The sequence below is a fragment of the Helicoverpa armigera genome, chromosome 30 (genome assembly GCF_030705265.1).
Source record: "Helicoverpa armigera isolate CAAS_96S chromosome 30, ASM3070526v1, whole genome shotgun sequence".
NCBI lineage: Eukaryota > Metazoa > Arthropoda > Insecta > Lepidoptera > Noctuidae > Helicoverpa > Helicoverpa armigera.
Window position 1 is genome coordinate 448,354 of NC_087149.1, and position 24,135 is coordinate 472,488.

Consider the following 24,135-nt stretch of genomic DNA (forward strand, 5'->3'; position numbering starts at 1 on the left):
AGACCAATCGTATTCCAATGACATTCGATTGGTTTGTCATTTGGTCTTTACGGTAGTTTGTTCTACAATCATATTACAATCGAACGTAAATTATTTGCAGACAATATGATTCATTCTTGAATCACAGGAATGGATAAAAACGTTTATTTCAAAGAAAAAATACGCGTCAATCGTAATCGAGTCATGATTGGATCGCAGTCGAATGTGAATCGTATGTTGCTTTATTAAAATTAGGAGAATCGGGCCCCAGGTATCTGTGGAGATCTAAGGGGGAGGCCTATGTTCAGCCTATGGCTAAGCTAAGATGATGATGATGATGAACTTGAAAAGAAGTGCTAAGGAAAGGCTTAATCATATTGCAATCGCACGTAAATTATTTGCAGACAATATGATTATTATGATTCATTATTGAATCACAGAAACGGATAAAAACGTTTATTTATCAGTCAGAATAAATAGCGGAATGCCACATGCTTCAGTCGTAATTGGACCTTAGTCGGATATGATTCGTATGTCGCTTACTGAAGTAAAATTAGTAGAATCGCGCCCTTAGTTTATCCTGTAATATAACGTCGAAGTCATAAGGACTAACGACATAGAGCAACACGGAGGGGAGTAGCCATTGCGTTTTTTACCGATACAAAACTGTCTGTCATTTTTTGCGGGGGGAAATCACACATTCTCAAATTCTCACACAAAAACATTCTATGTCACTACGAAACGCACACTCTGACAATTGAAAAATACACTAACAATTTCACACACACATTTAAACAATCCGTGTCATAATAGTATAATAATATGACGCAACTACACTAACAAGTCCTTACACCCATAGCTGTACAACTGTCGATACGCATTATCGATAAATTCAAAAACTCGGTTAGGGAAATTAGCTTTAAATTCAAAGGCAGATATTATTATTGACTTTATTTATTATGTATAATCAAATCACATATAACAAATAAAATTACCATTTTTTTTTAATAACATAAAACTAATCCTTTTAAAACTACTGATAAGATACTGATACGGAACTATCACTGGTTTTAAAATGGATTAATTTTCTATAAATATGACGAATACATTTTGGGGTTTGTTTTTTCATTAAGAAAGAAATTCTTGTATCAGCATATATTTGCATTATTAATCTTGCTAATTCCAAGTTATGATTTGTAAAATCGTTTTCGTGTGAATGGTAACTGATTGAGGGAAACAAGTCTTTGCCAATAAATTGTTTTAAGGAACGTGTCACAACTTCATGTGTGGTACAAGATCGTGTAGGTTTATTGTCGTCACTTAAATGTCTTCTTATGTCTTTTTCACAAATCCGGCATAAAAGTATAACTTCTTTTGAGGCATACAGTAACTTTCCTTTGCTTTTCTGGTGAATTAAACTTTTTCATCAATCGGCCCAAGCAAACCTTTAATGCACGTATTGCATTTAATTTTTTGTTGAGAAAATAACATATCCCGCTATGTACTCCACAACTTTTTCCGCAAAGGGGATAAAAGTTAGAGCTTCAATCTCATCAATTAAATCGTCAGTAAAATTATCAAAATTGTGTTCGTCAGTAGCGTCATTGCTATTGTATTGTCGTACTGTTGAAGCATTAATTTTTTCTAGTGCAGATGTGCAATTCAGTATCGTAATTTTTTCCAATGGAATGCAGTTCGTTCCGTTTCCCGTTTGTGTTAATTCTGTATTAACAAGAATTTTTTTATAAATTGCTTCAAACTGGGAGCTTGAGGGATTATCGCAATAACCACCATGACTCCTTACTATGGAAAAAAATAGTTCGAGGTGATCTTGGCTTATCCTATGTAGTGGCATATATTTGAGGCCATTTTGTTGGTTTTGTATTAAATCTCGAAAGATAGATTTGGTACTCTCAATGCAGATCAAAAATCCTAAAAAACCCGTGTATCGAGGAGAATCTACTAATTTAATTTTATGCGACTCCCCGTTGCGTTTCTTTACATGGGCTGATAAGCTCAACAAAAGCTTTGAGCTTCATCCATTTTTCGAAAAGCTTTCTCAAAGTTTTCATGGTTTAATGCTCTTTATAACCAGTTTGACGTGACCGGGAATCCAATATATCAAAACGTCGTTTATCAGTGAAATAAACTTCGCAGTTGCAGTTGATCCATTAAACTCCGATAAATGTAATTCTTTTTCACAAAACAAAAGCGCATCAGCAACACTTCCGCTGAACAATTGTGCTGCAAGGCGAACATTCATTATTTTTGTTTTGTAATAAATGTGATTTGCTTTTAATTTGTTAGCCATGTAAAATAATTCTTCTTCCTGTATTTTATGTAATGCTTCCACAAATAACCATTGAATTTTATTTTCATTATCATCGTAAAAACATTTGTAGTCACAAAAAGTGTTTCTAATTAATTTTAACATGTGACTTGGATCTAAAAAAAAGTGAACTCGTTGCCCCGTTGTGGGATCTAATATAGTAGTTTGCAATTTATTTGCAACTAAGCAGCAACCCAGTTCCGTAGCCATCGCTAAATTTGCTTTTGCGCCGTCACACGTTAACGCTTTTATTTCTATTCCGGTTTCATGTACTAATTCAAACGCTTTAGTTACAAGTTGAGCTTTTAACTTAGCACTTGTACCTTTAACTAAAAAATATCCGATTGGGACTTTCCATGGAGTATTAATGCCTACTAATAGAAAAACTAGGACATCTGTAGCTTCATCTGTATTATCAGTTATTAAATCGAAACCATAATCAATATATCCGAATCGTCTGTCACCACTTGGATTGTCATGTGATTGTGTCTTTATTTTCATTTCATCGAAAACTAAAGTACAGTAAATTTTACTATGTGGATTGGCATCGGCTTTATATTTTAAGGCCGCCAAGGCTTCTTTGGTAAAACCGGGCCGTCCATCAATATTACTATACCATTTAGTTAAAGTACGCGGAGCAGGTAAACACGTCCCAAACGTTTTACGAACATACTTGTAAGCTTTGGGGGAATAAAAGTTGAGAGTTAGAGCAAAACACCTCAGTTCTGGTGAATACTTGGCTCGTGAGAGCTTTCCACTTTACATTTCTTTAATTGACGCTTAATAAGCTCTGCTTCTTCAACGCCTATTTTTCCAGGACCATCCTTTCCTCTTTATCTATCAAAGCTTTTTCATCTAAACTCTGAAGAATTTCTTCTAGCCCAGCAACTTTTTCTTTAAGAAAAGATTTTTAGCTTGTAGCCTTTTAATTTTTTTTCTGACAATCTAATTGTTGCTGCATTTTCTTTTCTTGGTGTAAGTGCAGTAGTGGGAATTGAAGCAGATTTTTTAGATGTTTCCTTTGACTGAGTCTGAAAACAAATGAATAAATAATTATCTCTTATCATATCTTTACATAATTTACTTAATCTCAACAGTAAAATAGAAGGAATGACAAATTTATCAATATGCGATTCTACAATAAACGATTTAAAAACAACTCACATTTTGAGGAGTTGACGATCTACACGGTGATGTCAATGAATTAGGAATAGTCCGAGTGTCATTAATGGGCCCATTAGATGATAACCTCTCATCTGGTATATTTAATGATTGTCGATGATTCTGGAAAATTAGATTAAGTTTAAAAATGTAGGCTTCATTTCACCACTATGACTAACGTCAACGAGGTACATCATGTGGAATGTACTATTCGTTTACCTAAGCTAGTATTATATTATCTATGACCTTGCACATGAATAAAATAAAAACTTACGGAACAAATACAGTTGGCGGTTGGTTTGGCGCCATCGACTAATCTCCTCCTATTGTTCGCCAACACTTGAAAGTCAGAGGTCTTAAAATGATTTGAGCAAATGACACTATTTCTTGTGGGAATCCAGGTTGGTCTGTTATGAGAAAATGTCTTCCATATATTTCTTAAATTTGGATCTTTAGGAAACCTGCAATATATAAATAAAACACATTATATGTAGTTGACGTTCTCACTCAGTAATTTTATTTAAATCAGAAAACCTAATCTCAAAACTTTCTCCGATTTGACTTGACCTTTCTCATTTTCATCGATAACTATCTACAAACAAACCGGCAACAACACTCGCTCGGTGACAGCGAATTCTAGGAAAAGACTCGGATCTGTCGCTCGACCGATCCGCGTTTTGTATGAAGACGCACGGCCTTAGTTGGTAAACAAATCCGAAACAACACGATTGATAATATTGCAGTTTTTAAGTTTATAAGAAGTAAATAGCAATAACGTAATTAAAAATTACTTACATATGAAAGGTAACGCCATCTTTTTGTAAATTTGACGTGGCAGATCTCTTTTTGCAGCAAAAAACAGAACAATTCGGCATTTTTTACGACGACGTCGATTCACTCACGCAACTAGATTTAGTCTAGCGAATAGTTTAGTTGCAACTAGTTTTATTGTACGCATAGGACCATTTGGACTTGTACTTTGACAGAGGGGAACGCCTGTGTATGGCTACTCCCCTCCGGTCCGCCGGTGGCCTGTGTTGCTCTATGACTAACGACGATCAAAAATTCAACGCAGGCTATAAGCCGCGGGCAGAGCTAGTATTATTAACTTTGTCTGTTTGTCTGTTTGTTTGTACCGAAACGAGGTTCGTCTCACAACCTAGTCAAAACTTGTGAACGAAACCATAGCGCGAATTTAAACGCGGCAACGCCATCTAGTTACGTTTTAGGTACTAATAAGTGCCGATGGTAGTATTTTTCTACATAGAACTGTGGATTAAAATAAACGAAATATCTTTTGTTTTCCGATTGATATGATTTATACATTATGAAAGTAATGTTTAAGTTCTCTCTAGTAATCAGAACAATGGATAGAATATTAGGAACAGCCGTTAGAAAATAGATAGATATAGATACCCTGATCCAAGTTTACTTCTTATTAGAGTTGTAATTATACGAGACAAGCGACCAACTCCGGCTTCACACGGGATAACAGGATATGGGGATAGAAAAAGCGACTTTGTTGTGTACTTTGTAGTGATAAGGATAAATTATGTTATTTTAATGGCAACGGGCTCCTATTCAACGTACTGTGCTGAAAAGTTTTCTTATGAATATCTCTAGAGTATCTTGGACATTTACTGTCATGATAGTAGCGAATACTTTTTAAAGGCGAGTTCAAGAAATGTATGGGAATTGGACCTACATTTTTTTTTCTCAACATTATTGAGAAAGCACACAGCATCCAAATGTAAATCTATCCATTAATCTACCATTTTTTTTTGTAAAATACAAAAAAAAAAAACTACCAAATGCGGAAACTATGAAAACATGCGGAAACCCTAAATTTTATTGCTTCAGTTGGCAGCACTGCAGTATTTTGATTGACGCAATAGCTACTACCATTATTTCACATAAATGTAGTGAATTAAACGCAATTAAATTCTATTTGCGCTAATTAGATTTGCGCGTCGCGATCACTAAAGTATTGCGCGACGTGTCTTTTATCTTACTAACACAGTTTACACGACCAAAGAGCAAGAAAAGAAGCAAAAATGACGCTCGATGGTAACAAGGACGAGGCTGAAAAATGCATAGCGATCGCTCAAAATGCATTTACAGCAGGGAATATGGAGAAAGCAGAGAAATTTCTGCTTAAAGCTGAGAGATTATACCCTACTACGCATGCTAAAGAGTTGTTGACGCGGGTTAGGGCTGCGGGGCCTTCTACAGCGGCGCCTAAACGGACACCACCTTCCAGTCCTAGTGCTGAAGAGGTGAGGAGACGGAAAACTCCTGCTCATCAGCCTCCACAGAGGGAATATACTGCGGAACAGCAAGAGGCAGTTCGTAGAGTGAATAAGTGCAAGGATTTCTATGAAATTTTGGGTAAGTTGACCATTTTTCCTGATTAGTCATTAGTTTCAAGTTCAACTAGCTTATATACTTATTCTCAGTGATTAGAAGGCTTAAAATTGTGTATAATAACCTTCTAAGAAAGCCTAGAGTCTCTATTTTTAGTAGATATGTAGTTTCTAATGAAAATCTTGACTGAAAGTGTACCATAGATTCAGTGGTAAGGAATGAATGACGGTTAATAGTTGTCTACTGTTATGCTCAGACTATAATGCTCTAAAGTAGGTTTGTAATGACTTTATAATATTGCAGTGCTGCATTATGTCACAGTTAATCACTTCACTGTCCACAATGCAGACACAATAGTTAAACAATCACAGTACCACAAAAACGATTAAACGTCTGTTGAACACTTGTCTAAAATAATGACCGATTATGACATTGAATTTTGCATTTTGCAGCCACACTTTTTTTTTGACAAGTGTTCAACAGATGTTTAAGCTTTTGTAGTAAGGCTGTCAGTTAGTATACTTGCATGATTCATGTTAGAAGGAAGTTATTAAAGGAAAAAAAAATGTTTCAAGGAAATTGTAAAAATATTTGAATCTCAAAATTTTGTCCTTAAAACTCCCTGGAGGATATTTTTTTGATATAAAATATAGATAAAATGTTTTCACACTGGTACTCAGCTGCGGGCAGTTACACCAAAAGCAGATTGCAGAAATTCCATTGCTGCACAAAAACAATACCCATTTATCTATACATTAATAATATAATAGAAAGGAAACACTATTGGACTATATAGTCTGAAATCAGCAACCCGCATCTCACGCACATGGTGATTAACGCTCAATCCTTCTCCGTGTGAGAGGAGGCAGCAGCCCAGCAGTGGGATGATACAAAGGCTGTAACAGTAAAAGAAAGGAAACATTCATTTGTGTGTATATAATATTGTATTTACTTTACTTACAATAGAATGAAATGTCTGTAAAATATCAAGACAACCTTGAGTGTTATAAATTCAAGGAAAACTGTTTCTATTGTGGGTCAAGTTTTACCTGTAATACTAATGTTCTCTTCATTTGTTAAATATATGTATCTATACTAATATACTAATATGTGGAGATCAAAGGGGAGGCCTATGTTCAGCAGTGGACATCCTATGGCTGAGATGATGATACTAATATCATAAAAGTGATAAGTTTGCTTGTTTGAATGCCTTAATCTCAGAAACTAACGGTCAAAAATTATTTCAGTGATAGACAGCCCAAGGAAGGATCAAGGAAGGAATTTAGGTATAGAAAATAGTTCACACAAAGAGCAGTTAGTAGACAAGTAGTTCCTAATATTAGAGTGGAACACAACTGGAATTGTCAAAAAAACAAAATTGACCTTTGACCAATGTATTCAAATGTCTGACTATTTTTACATGCAAATGGGCACAACTGCTTATGTGTGCTGTGTAAAGTACAAATATATGAACTGTACTGGATTTGAGTAGACACTTAACTAGTAGTGAATAATCTTGATAGGATGTTACACAAATAGATATTAAAAAAATCATCATCAGCCTATCGCAGTCCACTGCTGGACATAGGCCTCTCCAAGTGCACGCCACTGAGATCGATTTTCGGCTACTCGCATCCAGCTCCTGCCAGCCGTCTTGCGCAAGTCATCACTCCACCGTGCCTGAGGACGTCCTACACTACGCTTGCCGAGTCGTGGTCTCCACTCTAGAACTCGTTTACCCCAACGGTTATCGGTTCTTCGGCTAATATGGCCAGCCCACTGCCACTTCAGCTTGCTGATTCGGTGGGCTATGTCGATGACCTTGGTGACTATTGATTCAAATATTGACTTAATCACTGTTATTATGATATTGAACAGATTTGAAAATTGAAAAATTCTCTCACTGTTGGGGCGCTACACTCTTCCCGAGTAACATAGGCTATATTTTATCCCAGTATGGACAGCAGTTCTCAACTTGGTTGGGTTCAGTTTCCAGTCTAACTGGATGCAGCTGAGTACCAGTGCTTTACAAGGAGCGACTGCCTATCTGACCTCCTCAACCCAGTTACCTCGGCGATGTTGAATTCCTATGTAAGCGTAATGTCAAATAGGCCTAAACCACATACCTATATTACACAATAGTCCCGTCTACTCGTAGCGTCAGAATGACTCATTGAAATGTTTATTTATTCCTTGACCGTTGTTACCTGACGTGGCCGTATCATGACGTAGTATTTTGTATGACGTAAATGCACGGCGCAAGGATAGATGAGAGGAGATGCTATAATGTAGGTAGGTCAGGCGCTTTCTTCTAGGTTAAATTGGTACGGAGGGTATGACCAAAACGATCATTTACAAAGCGTTCGGGTTCTTGGGACATCTTTCAAAGATCTCCCCCATCCTCCATCTCCCGAGCCTGCACCCAGGGCCGCGCCGACCCCCGGCAGCGCCTGTGTGCGAAACCTATGAAGCGCCTCTTTTTTAACGAATCATCATAAAATAGTTATTTGTTATACAAGAGTGCAAAGTTGCTTTTTAACCGCGGGCTCAATTTTGATGACCGAGCAAGCGAAGGATTCTAAAATTGAAACACGAGCGTAGCAAATGTTTCAATAATCAGAATCCTGAGCGACAGCGAGGGAATCAAAAGAGCACAAGGTGAAAAATCTTTGCACTCGAGTGCAACACGTAACTTTTCATCCCACCTCATCGAGGAAATTTCTAAACGCAAAAAAACAAAATGGCGCGCACATACGAGTATCAAATTAAAATGAAGTACATATTAAAGTTCATTTATTTGAAAACTCAAGTTTAAAAATGAAGCGAGGTTAAAAATCTATATAAAAACAATAATAAAAATTACTTAATTAATTACGAGGTAATGCTGCCAGCCTCTTGGGCACGCTCCTAGTTGACAGCGATGGGGACGAATTTTTTGACGCTTTTTAGTTGTTTGTTTTACTAGGATAGTTTTTGATTTTTATTGTAAATATCTGTGTAAATAAATTATTTCATAAAACTTAATTAATTGAATAATTATTTTAAGCAGTATTTTATTTGTTTAAAATGTATTTGATTGAATAGTCTTATCAAGATTGTCACGAATGGAATATTGCACTCGATGTTCTAAATTCAAATCACTTTGCCGCTCTAGAGCAGTGGTTCTTAACCTTTTTGGCATGAGGGACCACTTTACCAAAAGTTTGTCTTGCCGGGGACCACCACATTGGTTTACCTAAATTGAGGGTTCTTTGATAAAGAATACAAGCACACTTTATAATAAGTACTCATTTCTTTATTATTTAGCTAAAAACAATTTACAGACTTTAGTGTAATGAGATTTTTGTGATGAACAATCGACTAGATGCTTCCAAAAGCGCGAGCGAAGCGAGCGCGAAGCGAGCGCGAAATTTTTTTCGGACTCAAACCCAAAATTAGGGAAAATATGGCCCAAACGTACTTAACTTTTAAGTTTGTTGACAAATGCAAATACAAGGGCACATAGTTTCTGAATACGCGAGCGAAGCGAGCGCGAAATTATAAATATCTTTAAGACTCAAAGCCAAAATTACTTAAAATGTAGCCCAAACATTTTTTTTTTCTGTTAGACAAGTAAGATGGACGTATATACGTCCATTCGAAAACCCCTGTTCGCATAGATAAGTCTTTAAAAATAAAGTTAGACAACGTATAGCAACGTCGCGAAGCAATGCTTCGCGGACCACTTGGAATGCCTCCAGGGACCACCAGTGGTCCGCGGACCACCGGTTAAGAACCACTGCTCTAGAGGATAAAAACGACTTTTGCGCTCAGATATCAAAGGGTAAAACTACTCTTTCCGAGATGGTGGGATGAAAAACGAATTTAATTTTTGAATGAATATTTTTAATTCTAAGAATAATAATACTAATATGGGGGATAGGTCTCCCGCCTCTTGGCTTGCCTTCACCGGCCGGTCAGAGTGGAGTCGCTAGAGCAATGCTCGGAGGGTAGGTGCCTCGTGGTAAGTGGCGAGTGGGCCGGTGATGCTGGACCCACAGGGAGCGCGTGATCTGCGTTTAAAGTCCGCCGAGGTATCCTCACCCTTCTCAGCCGCTCATGTACCTGTTGCCCCCTTGTTGCGATTTAGCGACTGATTCCCGGGGGCCCAGTAAGTGAGTTGGCGAGTCTCCACCTGCCATTTTTACGTGTATTTATTACATTGTTATCGGCAGGTGCCATAGTTCCCGTAGTTTACCCATTCCTAGCCCACTAGCATCCCATCACAATCGCCCAAGTAGTTTTCATCCATAGTTAGCAATAGTTTACTACAGAACCGGGGATTGTCCTTGGGTACATTTCTATAGTGTATACAGGGATAATCGTCGGTTTTGTGTCACCATTTCATTAAAGTTGTCTCAAAAGGGCTTCAGCGTGTTGGCTTCGGCCCCACGTTCGCCTCCCAAAAATCCGGGACTCTATAGTCCCGAGGTCTGGAGGAGACATACTAATATGACTATTACCTACCTATGTTTTAAAAAAACAACAAGAGTCTTAACATTTGCAAGAATACAAACATTACTTAAATTATAATATTTCCACTTTTCTCGCTTTTTTGTTTGCGAAATCCTTAATGGTTTCATTTATACAATATATAAACAATTTGACAGCTGTATGCCCTAACATTACAATAGCATTACGAATTATGCTAACTATGCCAGTTACAGTAGCAAGCGCGGAAAGGTCCTTTTCTAAATTAAAACTTATAAAAAATTACCTGCGCTCTACAATGAGTCAGGAAAGATTAACTAATTTAGCAACAATATCCATAGAGGAGGCCATACTACTAGTATTACACATACTTTCAATCAAATGATTGTTCATTTGTTTTGTTTTACCTTAGCTATCTCGTTCGTTAAAATCGAGGAATACCCGTGATCGCATCGGGCTGCGTTCAGAAACTCACTCATACTCATACAAACTCGGCGCCTCTACGGTTTTAAATAACTAGTACTTTTTCCCTGGTTCAAAGAACTGCCGCCGTTTTAACGTTGAGTTCGTAAGGAATGTAAACTAAAACCCTAAACGTAAAATGAAACCATAAACGTGAATAATAATAAACATTAAATATTGAGAGACTTGTTCAATAAGCGTTATAGATGTTTTGTAGTTTACAAGGCCTATGTTGCGCCTATTGTACCTATTTGTCGATACTCCACTACAAAAAACAATCATATAGGTAACAAAAATAATTTAGGTGGCAGAGGCGGCGCGGCGCCCCTATTGTCTTGGCGCCTGTGTGCGCCGCACACTTCGCACACAGGGGCGGCGCGGCCCTGCCTGCACCCAACTATGTTGGTGTCGGCTTCCAGTCTAACCGCATGCAGCTGAGTACCAGTGTGCCACAAGGAGCGACTGCCCTATCTGACCTCCTCAACCCAGTTACCCGGGCTACCCAATAGCATCAATTGTCTAAGATCTATGGTAATACAAAAATTTGTCGGGTCCAAAGAAGGGCTTATAAGGGCGAAAACAGTAAAGTTCGTCGTCCCCCTCGCCCCGCATGTTGTCGCGCTACTTTCTTAGGAGATTTTCCGTTATGGTACCTCCGCTAGTCATTTTGTTCTCCATGCTTGGTACCATTAGGATAACAGATAGGATACTTTTTTTAGGGTTCCGTACCCATTGGGTAAAACGGGACCTATTGTTTTCGCTCTTCTGTCACCTGGCTGTATCTCATGAACCGTGATAGTTAGAGAGTTGAAATTTTCACAGATGATGTATTTCTGTTGCCGCTATAACAACAAATACTGGAAACTACAATTAAATAAGTAGTTTGAGGGACTCCCATACAACAAACGTTTTTGTCCGTTTTATAAATAATGGTAAGGATCGTCGTGTGCGAATCCGACTCGCGCTTGGCCGGTTTTATTGTACCCGGATGGTACGATAACTAGTTCCCTCAAAACACGGGCAAAACCGCAGGAAAAAGATAGTTATTAATCATTATTTTTGTTATAATTTCAGGCGTATCAAAAGAAGCTACAGACTCGGATATCAAGAAGGCCTACAAGAAATTGGCTCTCCAGCTACATCCAGACAAGAACCACGCCCCGGGAGCTGGGGAAGCTTTCAAGGTAACCTAACCTTTACCCAACTATGTTGGTGTCGGCTTCCAGTCTAACCGGATGCAGCTGAGTATCAGTGTGCCACAAGGAGCGACTGCCTGTCTGATCTCCTCAACACAGTTACATAAGCAACCTGATATGCTCTGGTAAGACTGGTTGTCAGACTTTCTGGCTTCTGACTACCCATAAAAAAGACGAAAGAAAGAAAAGTAACGGTTAGGTCTAATTTTACCGAAACCTGATTACGTAAACAGTGGTTTAAATACATGTTTTTGCTATGAAGGTAGGATTTCTGTGAAACTAATTTCTTTGGCAATCAATCGTTGTATAAACAAAAGGCCAAAATAAAATATTTATCCTTTCAGTATTGGAGTTTTTGATTTATTTATAAACAGCTGGTTTTCTTTAACCTGATGTTTGTTTTGTTAACAAATATGGGCCTTTTTTATTTGGGAAATCACCAAATGAATGAATCCTCCCGTGTGTGCAGCGCTTCGTGTCAGACTCTTACTGACTAACCCGCCGCGATAATGAGCGCGGACAATCCCGCAGCACCGGCAGGCTTTGGCCCTGGTGGGTCTCACTGGGGAATGCATACGTATAAATTTATACTAATACTAGCTTCCGCCCGCGGCTTCGCCCGCGTAGAGTTCGGTTATATCGCGTTTCCAAGAGAACTCTTCAAAAATCAGGGATAAAAACTATCCTATGTTCCTTCTCAAGGTCAACACTCTCTCTGTACCAAATTTGAAATTGAAATCAGTGGTTTAGACGTGAAAGCGTAACAGACAGAGTTACTTTCGCATTTATAATATTAGTAGGGATAAGTTGACAAAGTTGCGCACTGCTTAAAATTCAATCTTGTATATAAATCATATTTCATTTTTCCAGGCGATAGGCAACGCGGCAGCTATACTCACAGACGCGGAGAAACGCAAGCAATATGACTTACGTGGCGAAGAGCCAACTCACGCGCCGACCACCCATCACCAGTACTACTCGCGAGGATTCGAGTCGGATCTCACTGCTGAAGAGTTGTTTAACATGTTCTTTGGGGCTACAGGTAAGATATAATGGCCTTTTTAGGGTTCCGTACCGTTAAAGGGTAAAACGGGACCCTATTGTTTTCACTCCTCTGTCTGTCCGTTCGTCTGTCCATCCGTCCGTCCGTCCGTGCATCTGTCACCAGACTGTATCTCATGAACCGTGATAGTTAGAGAGCTGAGCTGAAAAATTTTCACAGATGATGTATTTTTGTTGCCGCTATAACAACAAATACTGAAAACTAGAATAAAATAAATATTTTGGGTGGCTTCCATGCATTTTTTGATATCGATAACGGCAACAGGTAGATGCGCAAAATTATCTACGTACGGAACTTTTTTCACTTATGAAACGTTTTATAAATTACGGGACCCTTCGTGCGTGCGTCTCACTCGCATTTGGCCGGTTTTTTTTTAACTATGTCTGTCGCTTCCCCCAGCGGCATTCCCCGGTGGCGGTGCCCACGTCTACGCCCGCCGCCGAGCCCGGGAGCCCGAGCCCCGCGAGCACGCCGGCCTGGTGCAGCTGCTCCCAGTCCTGGTGCTCGTGCTGCTGTCCATGCTCTCCGGCTACTTCATCAGCGAGCCCGTGTACAGCCTCACGCCCAGCTCCAAGTACCCCGTGCCTAGGGACACGCAGCATCTCAAGGTAGTGCCACCATGCCCTGCAGGCTGCTCCCAGTCCTGGTGCTCGTGCTGCTGTCCATGCTCTCCGGCTACTTCATCAGCGAGCCCGTGTACAGCCTCACGCCCAGCTCCAAGTACCCCGTGCCCAGGGATACGCAGCATCTCAAGGTAGGTGCCACCATGTGGAAGATACCATGGGTGCCGAGTGTCAAAGGATGACTCCCGACCACCGTATGCGTGGGTGGTGAGTTTCGGATGGCTCATCATCCTTCCGTCTCCTAGGAGGCAACAGGCCCTTGTCGTCAGCAAACCCCAGAAGCCCCCACCAGGGCCGGGTCATCTGAAAGATATGTCTGACCGAGAAAGGAAATAAGCGGAGATACCATAAGGAAGGTAGGTCAGGCGCCTTCTTCTAGGTCAAACAACGAACGGTAGCCGTGACCAAACTATAACTAACGAAGCGTTCGTGGTTCCTTGAGATATCATCAAATAATTTTAAAAGCGCATTATGACGTTTAAATCTAATTCAAGAAGACTTAAAAACAGCACTCTGAACATCAAATTACAAAAGACAGCTCCCATGACGCCCTTCACCACTTCCTATGTGTTATTGCTGGGAAGAAGAAGTGGCGCGACAAACTACCCAGCAACAAAATGTCTGTCTGTTAGGTTTTCACAGTCTAACAGTGTGAAATTATTGTTGGTAAGTTAAGCAATATAAATAACAGCCAAGACCCACCAATTTAACACATCCTTCCTTGTGTTTCAGGTTCCTTACTACGTGAAAGAGAACTTCCACACTGACTACCAGGGCTCGCTGCGACGACTCGAGATGGCCATAGAGGAGGAATATATAGGTAATTATTTATACACCTAAATCTCGCATATTGTATCTACATTAATCAAATGAAGAGTAAATATTTTTCTCACGTCTCATATATATCTACCTACTGTTAACTGTAAAATATCAAAAATCATTTAATTTTTCACTTTCCGGGTTGATATAACAATATCTAGTATAATAGCCTAAGTCTTTTGATATAACAATATCAAAAGACTTAGGCCTAAGGTACACCTGTAAAATAAACTTCAGTTTTCTTAAAATCACAATAAATAGTTTGTCTGTGTATGTTTGTTCGTCATGTGAGTAAAATTCTTAGTAAACAGTTGTTATAAGAAAACCGACGTTTATATTATCAATGAATTTTTGCCTTAAACGAAACCGTAGGAAACCACTAGTCTACCGACAAAATCAAAAATCATTTATTCAATCTTGGCTGCAATACAGCACTTTTTGGACGTCAGGACAGTAAAACTATAAATATACCACTAACCAGCTACTTTTCCCCCCCAGTGGGCCTCCGTCACGCGTGTCAACGAGAACGCAACTACCGCGACAGCATGGTCTGGAAAGCAAGAAACTTCGGCGACAGCAGGCAGTACGCAGACGCGCAGAAACTGCGCACACCCAGCTGCGAGAAACTGCAGAAATATCACCGATAGACAGTGATAATCACCGATTTATATCATCTATAATCACCTGTAACAGTATGTGATAATCACATCACCAAATGATGGTAATATTTGCCCATAAATTTTTGTGAAACATCACCAATAAAGTTTGTTTTAGTCAATGATATAATATATGTCACCTAATGATGGTGATAAAAATCTGTGAAAATTTTTGTATTATTCACCGATATAAGTATGTGATAATCACCACTGGTAATTTAGTGCTGATAAATTTCTGTGAAAATCACCACCGATAAATATCAGTGGGGATTACCAATTATTAATGTTAGTATTTGTTTGGTTCACAACTTCGAATTTAATAACTAGAAGTATCACAGAAAAATCACCTAAAAATGACACTTATTACACATCACTTTTTCACCGATAAATATCGCGAATATATCGGTGAGAAATTACTTAATACGACCTTCATCGCCGATGAATATCAGTATTAATCACCGTTTATGTTAATGATATTTAATGGTGATTACATACGGCAATATTTATCGTTTACACGATATTTTGTCTGCAAATAATATCAAGTTTGTATTATTTTCAAATGTTTTAAAGTAAATTATATATAATTGAGTCTAGGTACACCACATTTTTTTAGTCAAAATAGCGAAATAAATTGTTAGTAGAATTCACAAAATCTACTCTATACTATTTAGTCTTATGAAAATTACACGATTTTATATTATAGCCAAAAATTGAGTTTGTAAATTCCCCAAATATAATATCTAGATACTAATATTATAAAGTTGAAGAGTTGGTTTGTTTGAAGTACTGGTCCGATTTGAAAAAATATTTCAGTGTATATTGCCCATTATTGGATGCAGGTCGCCTCCAACAGGTATCTGTGGAGATCTAAGGGGGAGGCCTATGTTCAGTAGTGGACGTCCGCCGCCTGAGATGATGATGATGAATGATATTGCCCATTTATCGATTTTTATCCGGGTGCGTGAAGTAGTTCCCACGGATGTCAGTTAATCCGCCGGCGGTAGTTAGTACGCAAATACATATAACGATTAAGTTCCTATATGCATGTTATTATTTTATGTATCGGGAGTGATCACACGCTTGCGTGAGATCAAATCTTAGGTAGATAAATTCATGTCCAAAAGTTATAAAACATGTCTATAATAATATTGTTTAGGAACTAGAAAAGTTTTATTTATCATCACCGGGAATGTTGCATTTTCTTTTGTTGTAAATAATGAATCTTGTATTTCTGATTTTTGCGATAATTTTAGACCTTTAACCTTTTCTGCAACTACTGTAACCCAAGATATTTTAGAATATAACCTGATTTAAAAAGACAGAGGCCCGGTTATTATCCGTTGGCCTCGTAGACCCAGAATTATATGAAAATGACCAATTTAAAACAAATATTTAGTTCTTTTTTCCTCTTGGAAAATTATCCACTTAAGGTGCGTTTTGAAAGATAACTGTCGACCGCACTTGCAGTGACTGCATGAAATCGGTCAATATCTGAGGGCGACTGCACGTGCTGCTGCCGCTTCGATATAAAACGGTTTCATGTAAATAATACAAACCAGGCTTGATTCTGCTAATTTTATTTAAGCGACATACGATTGATATCCAATCACGAGTCAATTACGATTGAAGCGTATGTGGCATTCCGCTATTTTTATTTTAAATAAAAGTTTTTATCCTTTTCTGTGACATAATGGATCATATTGTATGCAAATGATTTACGATTGCAATATGATTGTAGACCAAACTGCCGTATAGACAAAATGGCAAACCAATGAAATGTCATTGGAATACGATTGGTCTTATATTAGTAGCAGAATGCCCGATAAGGTTGAAACTGGTATTGAGATTGAATCAGGCCCCAGTAGAGTGCAGCTGCGGCCGATTTCATGCAGTCACTGCAAGTGCAGTCGACAGCTAGCATTCAAAACGAACCTTTACATTGCATTTTCTCATAGTATTACTATTAGTGGTTTGTTCGTATTTCAGAGTGGCATACTTATATGACAAGGACATAGGGTGACTGGTATGTAGTGACCGATGCTTAAACACTGTGTTTCTACTCATGATTATAAAACAACTTTCCCAAAGAAACAATTTTTTTTTATTGTCTTTAGTTTAAATCAAAATCTTGGTCGTGGGATTCATAAAATAGGAAGCATTTATATACAAAAACCCAAGATGTACAGTCTCGAATGAAAGTAACGCTCGAAAGTGTCCCCGAACACTAATTCTGTCTCTTTCTATAAGGTACTAGCTTATGTTATAGCAAGTTCAACTTTACGCGAATTGTTTAAAGTTGTTATTACAACGCACTGTAGTTAAAGCAATACAATTTTACGAGCGAAGTGGTCGGCTAGGACGAAGCAAATGAGCGCACAATTTTGAATGTTGCGCTCATTTGGTGAGGACGTTTTTGAGCCGTTGAGTGTGCATCTTGAGTTTTTTGTATATCAATGATAGGAAGGTTTAAATAATTTATTTGTAGTGAGAAATATTTAGAAAGTAACTGAACAAATTATGACGCAATTTGGTTAAGAAATAGATTGAACTTTGGGAAAGAAAATTTCTTTTTCTATTTTAGTCAAAGGTTTGAAAATAATAGATGTTTTCACCATTCACGATAAGTTAGTCAAAATAAACGAATTTAGGTTATAAATAAAAAGTTTGTTAATTTATTCGAAAATCACTATAATGTATGTACATATATGTTTTTGTTTTATTTGATTATTATAAATAAAGATGTTTAAATATATTTTGTGTAGTTTTTCATTGTAAGACTTGCGGTAATATCACAGACTTTCACAGAGTTATTATTTTTGTTTATGTTTACGGAGTGTTTACCTACGTATAATTTTAACGTAAACCTAAAGCAATTTCACGTTGACAGTTGATTTTGGGACACTCCTGAAAGAACCAAAGGCTAAGAGCCCCCTAGACGATCAATTAAATTGCGCAATATTAGGCGTATCCTAGACAGACAATGTAATTGCACAATATTACGATGAAAATATTGTAGTCGGCTTCCAGTCTCACTGAATGTAGCTGGGAACCAGTGTTTTACATGGAAAGGCTGCTTATCTGCCTCTTATATACCTCCTCTTAACCCAGCAACCCTATACGCCTTGGTTAGACTGGTTGTTTGTTGTTAGACTTTCTGGCTTCTGACTATCCGTAAATGACTGCCAAGAATGTTCAAATGACAGCCCGGACATACAGTTTATCGTGCCTCCAGAAACACGGAGGAACTTGTCATGGCAAGATGAAGAATGTATTTCTGTTGCCGCTACAACCAACAACAAATACTTAAAACTAGAACAAAGTATTTTAGGGGACTACAACAAACTTGCAATTTTTCCTCGTCATTCATAACTGCAATAAGCTTGAAATATTCGCAGGATACTGATAATAACTTAATTTAAAAGTAAATAATACAACAGAGTTTAAATATTTTTTTATTATAAAAATGCCAGGAGGATTTGAACACAGCACTTCGCCGATCGCAACTCTCGATTCTAATCTATGTTTGCAGTTTGCCTTATTTTTGTTTTCTTGTGTTTGCTTTTTATGGAACCCTTTGTCAGCGAGTCTTATTTGCATTTGTCCAATCATTTTCTAGTTTAATAGACGCGCGTATGTAGCGATAGCGATGCAGACGACAACAAATAACTTTGTCAAATCGCGCCAGTCTGCGACGCGTTTAAAATACTTGGTGTGCACAGGCCCTAATTCATGAAGCTGGGTGTGCTACGGGCAGGTGAGGCTGGCGATTTGAGAAGGTGGTATTGGTTTGCCCCCTTACATCCCTACACTTACCTGAAGAGAAACCTACGAAACGCCCACTTAAATCTCATAGAAATTGAGTTGAATTAAATTTAAATATTTAACAAAATGATTAACTTTCCATAAACTAAAAGAAGGATCAACTCAAACTGCACCAAAAAGTTTTCTATACAATGTAGTTGATAGAAGACTGCTTGGTAGATTCAAAGACTCAAAAAGAACGCTAGCCACAAAAAGAATTTGAAAAAGAATATTGAACAAAAATCGAACGTTGAAAAATCAGTCACAGCTTTTGTTCTGAAACGACAAGCTAGGTTACGCTCCTACCATGGCCAAAATTTTCAAGTAAAATATAACCAAATAGAAAAAATTCTCAAGTAACCCCCGCAGGATAGCAGCCAAAATTCTTTGTAAAGTAATAAAAAGAATAAAATTGTGAAACATGGCCCTAGTTTTCAGGAAGGCAGTTTTGCCAAAGAACGTATCGTTGCTAAAATACTTTAGAGGGCGACCTTTAGCCACAGCGGCCAGTAAAAAGAACCCTGCAGCATTATGTAAGTATAATTTGTATACTTTTTTTACGTACTTTAGTTTTCCAATAGTCTAGGTTCATATGTGTCACCCTATGTAGCTTTGATCTCATAAGCAGTGTGTCTAGTGTAGCCCTAAACCGGGAGGGATTTTTTTCCGCAGTTCTTTGAAATGGTTGGGTCCATGATAAGTCATTGTAAATATATAGTGCCCATCTTAATTTTAAGGCAGGTAAGTGGTAGTATAGAGTAGCTAATTAGCGATAGAAGTTTAATTTAAATACATAGTTATTAATAATGTTAACGATTTTTTTTCAAAAAGACGATCGCGCGGCCCCTGTCAGTTTGACGTTTGACAGTCTGGCATGTTCGTTATTGCGACTCACCCGCCGCTGGTGGGGTTCTGTTATTTTGGAGAACGGTGGTCGCCGTCACAGGACTCCAGGCTTATAATACTCGGCGAGCGCGCACGCGCCCTTCGTTCTTCCGAATAGCATGAGCCACCAACCAGCGGCTTCCTCGCCAAGTATTATATGCATGGATGTCCTTTGCAGTGCCTCGCGGCGTGAACACGTTGGGGCCATGCCACCGCGGCCACACCACGCTTCTATGCTGTGGTGTCAACCATGGCTCGTGGAGAGGTTTTGCTGACAAAAAAAAAGATGATAAAAAGAAAGAGGGCTGTCCTTCTTGCGGCTGTCCCTGCCCTTGCGGCCCGTGTGGACCTTGCGGCCCCTGTGGCCCATGTGGCCCTTGCGGACCCTGCGGACCATGTGGACCCTGCGGACCTTGCGGCCCTTGTGGACCATGTCGATGCCCCTGCGGACCATGTCCCTGCGGACCATGTCCCTGCGGACCATGTCCCTGTGGACCCTGTGGACCTTGTGGACCCTGTGGACCCTGCGGACCCTGCGGCCCATGTGGACCTTGTGGACCTTGTGGCCCCTGCGGGCCTTGCCGCTGCCCCTGCCCATGCGGGCCTTGCGGCCCTTGCGGCCCTTGTGGGCCATGCGGCCCGTGCGGCCCATGTGGACCCTGCGGGCCCTGCGGCCCATGCGGCCCATGCCCGTGCCCGTGCCCGTGCCCCTGCCCTTGCCCTTGCCCGAAGCCTTGTGGTTGCCCTTGCCCGAAACCTTGTGGATGCCCTAAGCCTACTCCAAAGAAGTGCGAAGGCCCTATTTGTCCCACTTGTACATCGAAGTCGGAAGTACCCAAGAAGCAGGACCCGTGCAAAAAAGAAAAGATTCCGACTCGGATGGCTGGTGGAGTTGTCAGCAAGCAGTCACCTTGCTAAATCGGCTCATCTATTGAATTTTGATTATAACTTTAAGCACAGTGTCACATATTTTGAATTTTTATATTTGTTCTTATCACATGGTTTTTATTATTGTTTACAATAAATTTTCCGAAGTTTTATTTGATTAGTTTCATTTGACTATGCTCGCACAGATCACTGACGCCTGCACGGCGTGAGCACAGACTACAAGTAATCTTTGCGAGCAACCCGACCCGCTTACATTCGCGTTCCGCCGATTGTCTCGGATTTTTAATGAAGGTGAATAGCATAAAATACCTTTGCAGCCGCGGCGGTCCCAAGCCGAAGCTTGAAGGATAAGGCCAGGACGCTGCGCGTGGGGACCGTGAAGATCGAAAAGGCGAAGCAGCTGCCGACCGTGAGCGCGGGGCGCAGTCCGAGCGCGTGCGAGCGTCTGAGGTTCTGCGTGTCGTGCCCCGACCTCGTGCCCGTGGCGCGGACGGGATTGTTCGCATCGCCTGACAACAACGCCCCGAGAACTAGGACCATAAGTCACTCCCCGCTAGCCTTGCTGTGCCACCGCTCGAGCTCGCTGCCCGGCTTGTTGCCCGCCCGCAACTTCCACACCAGCAACGCGTTCGACAAAACCTGCCCGCCGCCATGTAACTGCGGCTGCCCCTGCCCGTTCCCGTGCGGGCCCTGCGGCTGCGCGCAAGGCTGCAACTGCCTCCCCCCGCCTTGCAACCAACCACCCAAGTGCATTCAGTACATGACCGGCTATTACTACTACCCTTACGGCTTCTGGTTCTGTGGACCGTACCACGTGTCCGGCACGTGCACCCCAGTCGGGCCCTGCAGCCCTGCGGCCTCGTGCCCGTGCCCATGTCCTTGTCCTAAGTGCTGCGCCTGCCTCAACCCGGTCGCAGCGATGGCAATGAGCAGCGGCGCCCAGCAGCAGAGCTCGCCGCCCACACCGCGACCACCATCCAGGTCCTTGCAGTCGCCCATCGCTGACATTAAGTACCCTCTGCCTGGCCAGGAACCCGTCCAGTGCAATACAGCGATGCCGCCTACTCCATCGTCCCGTGCCGCTAATGCAGGCATATCAAAGTTCTTCCCCTTCAACGCCGTGCCCAACGTGGAACCGATCCGCCGCCTTCCCCACACAGTGCTCATGTGCCCCTACAGCACTAAGCCCATCCCCCCTGCGAGCACCCCCGACGCGTTCCAGGGGGGCAAGCCTGTGTACTGCACCCCCTGCCTCAAACAACAAAAGAACAACTTTAGCAATAGGGCTCGCCAAAATTTCTGTAACAACTGCCAAAAGTCAAAGAAGTCGCTTCCCAATTCCCTTTCTAAATCCTATTCAGATTATCATGAGAAGCGTACTGAAAGTAGGAGCCCCATCCACCACCACAAGCGGCCCAGAAGACTAAACTACGAAGTGTGCCCGCTCTTAGAATCTCCTCGAGGCTTGATGACCCAGGAGCAGCGCGACAGGCCCGACGTCTACCCCGGGGCCTTCCAGTACGCTAACATCCCCAACTACAGGAGCCCATACCCCACCCAGCCCTTCACGGAGTCCACCTTCAAGGCATACGACGTTTAGACAGACCTCGCATACAGTCAGGATGACAATTTTAGAACAAAAGCTGACTCCACATCTTTAAATGGATTGAAATAATAACAATTTGTAAAAAGTCCATTTAATAAACATCTCCTGACTAATATTGTAGTTTAATTTTTGAGGTGGCCCTCTCACTAGGCTCTATTAGATAGGATTGTGATTACAGTAAAGCAATCATCCTTTCAGCAAATGTCGCGACGTTGAGAAGAGTGATGGAGCAACTTGATAAAATTCGGGGTATACCGGTGGCGAGACTAAATGGGATGCCGACACGCGCGGCGCAAGAGCCGCCGAAGCCAGCCACGGCGCTGTACCGGCGCGCCTCGTGTCCCAGCTTCTGCACGGCTGGGCCTCGCGAGGTCCTGCCCATTCCCTGCCAATACCTGCCGCGGACGCAGTCGGTGATCCTCTGCGACGAAGCGAACCACGAACATGGACAGCATTACGCTGCAGCACAATACAAGGTTTCCCAAAACTACTACCGGTCGTACTGCACGCCCGTGGGGCCCTGCGCAGCGCCGGCCGCGCAGTCGACGGCCCAGATGCTGCAGCAACTCGGCAACGTGTGCGCCTGCCCCTGCCCCTGCCCCTGCCCCTGCCCCTGCTCCTGTCCCGGGCCCTGCAAGTGCGGCTGCTGCCTGCCCGCGCCTTGCAACACGCCTCCGCGCTGCATCCAATACATGACAGGTTACTACTACTACCCTTACGGCTTCTGGTTCTGTGGACCCTACCACGTGACGGGTACCTGCGTCCCCGGCGGCCCTGTGTCTCCGGGCGGCCCCTGCCAGCCCTGCGCTCCTAACCCTGGCGGACCCTGCGGCCCCTGTAACCCGTGCTGCGTCTGCGGAATATTCAACGCGTGTGGCTTAGTGCCAGCTCTTGAAGCGAGCTCGGCGAAAGAGTCGCCGGCCCCCAGTGAACTGCCGGACCTCAGCAAACTGCCGGCGGTGGATATTAGTAAAGCGTTGCCAACTTCCATGAATGGTCTGGTTATGGGCTGCATTGCACTCAATGCCCCATGCAAGGCGTGTCGGCCTTGCGGTCCGTGCCCGTGCGGCCCGAATCCCCCATGTTGCGGTGGCCAAGGCCCTTGTGGTCCATGTGGACCCGCCGGCCCTTTTGGACCATGCGGTCCTTGTTTCCCCGGGGTCGGCTGTAGTAATGGCGGATTCAGTGGCTGCGGCGCGTGCGGTCCCGGCAACTGTGGCCCTTGCGTTGTTGGGCCTGGATGTAGTAGCTACTGCTGCCAAGGGGGCTGCTGTGTCGGCCCTGCCGGCTGTGGTGGCTGTGGCCCTTGTGGCCCTCCGTGTGGCCCATGTGGCCCTTGCGGCCCTTGTGGTCCCTGCTGCCCATGTGGTCCAAAATGCGGCCCTTGTGGTCCCTGCGGCCCATGTGGTCCATCATGTGGCCCTTGTTGTGGTCCTTGTGGCCCGTGCGGTCCATGCGGCCCTTGTGGTCCGTCATGCGGACCATGTGGCCCTTGTGGTCCATGTGGTCCGTGCGGACCTCTTTGCGGACCTGTCTGCGGCCCCGGCTGTCCTCCCTCCTGTGGTACATGCCTTCCTTTCGGGTGCGGCGCGTGCTGTACCGTGGGGCCTTGCGGCGGTGGCTGCTGCGGGTCCCCTGGCTGCGGCCCATGGTCGGGCCCATGTTTCAATTGCACGTGCCAGCCGATACCTGTGTGCGGGCCCTGCGCGCCGCCGGCTGTCACCCCGCCCTGCCCTTCGTGCTGCGTACCCATGTACACAAACCAGGCCCCGGCCAAGGAAGAACCGAAAGCAGACCCGCCCAAGAATACGGAGGCCAAAGCGAAAGTGACGC

The 24,135-nt window shown here is 42.0% G+C and overlaps 2 protein-coding genes and 1 long non-coding RNA gene across 4 annotated transcripts; 2 read left to right on the forward strand and 1 right to left on the reverse strand.

Annotated features, from left to right (window-relative positions):
- Nucleotides 1-3,273: 3,273 nt before the first annotated feature.
- Nucleotides 3,274-4,532, reverse strand: LOC135119175 (uncharacterized). 2 transcript variants are annotated; one of them, XR_010278031.1, is made up of 3 exons: nt 4,265-4,532; nt 3,473-3,930; nt 3,274-3,339 (listed from the first exon to the last, which is right to left on the reverse strand). It is a non-coding gene; the product is annotated as an uncharacterized LOC135119175 (long non-coding RNA). The 2 variants fall into 2 exon arrangements; XR_010278032.1 differs by having other exon boundaries at nt 3,280-3,592; nt 3,744-3,930.
- Nucleotides 4,533-5,319: 787 nt separating this feature from the next.
- On the forward strand, nt 5,320-17,874 carry LOC110382744 (dnaJ homolog subfamily B member 12). Its single transcript, XM_064043092.1, has 6 exons — nt 5,320-5,857; nt 11,840-11,949; nt 12,832-13,003; nt 13,424-13,632; nt 14,380-14,467; nt 14,965-17,874. Exons 1-6 carry the CDS (start codon nt 5,524-5,526, stop codon nt 15,111-15,113), a joined length of 1,062 nt encoding a protein of 353 aa, XP_063899162.1. The 5' UTR covers nt 5,320-5,523; the 3' UTR covers nt 15,114-17,874.
- A 1,287-nt stretch (nt 17,875-19,161) lies between these two features.
- On the forward strand, nt 19,162-22,422 carry LOC110382745 (keratin-associated protein 10-4). Its single transcript, XM_064042794.1, has 3 exons — nt 19,162-19,456; nt 19,987-20,724; nt 21,014-22,422. Exons 1-3 carry the CDS (start codon nt 19,345-19,347, stop codon nt 22,294-22,296), a joined length of 2,133 nt encoding a protein of 710 aa, XP_063898864.1. The 5' UTR covers nt 19,162-19,344; the 3' UTR covers nt 22,297-22,422.
- Nucleotides 22,423-24,135: the final 1,713 nt, after the last annotated feature.

Excerpts from the sequence above, each read along its gene's own strand:
- LOC110382744 (XM_064043092.1), top strand. The coding sequence starts at position 5,524 with ATGACGCTCGATGGTAACAAGGACGAGGCTGAAAAATGCATAGCGATC. Across the intron at positions 11,950-12,831 it reads GAGCTGGGGAAGCTTTCAAG|GCGATAGGCAACGCGGCAGC; the intron begins GTAACCTAACCT and ends TCATTTTTCCAG. Across the intron at positions 13,633-14,379 it reads GGGACACGCAGCATCTCAAG|GTTCCTTACTACGTGAAAGA; the intron begins GTAGTGCCACCA and ends CTTGTGTTTCAG.
- LOC110382745 (XM_064042794.1), top strand. The coding sequence starts at position 19,345 with ATGGCCCTAGTTTTCAGGAAGGCAGTTTTGCCAAAGAACGTATCGTTG. Across the intron at positions 19,457-19,986 it reads AAAGAACCCTGCAGCATTAT|TGCCTCGCGGCGTGAACACG; the intron begins GTAAGTATAATT and ends TGTCCTTTGCAG. Across the intron at positions 20,725-21,013 it reads CAGCAAGCAGTCACCTTGCT|CCGCGGCGGTCCCAAGCCGA; the intron begins AAATCGGCTCAT and ends ATACCTTTGCAG.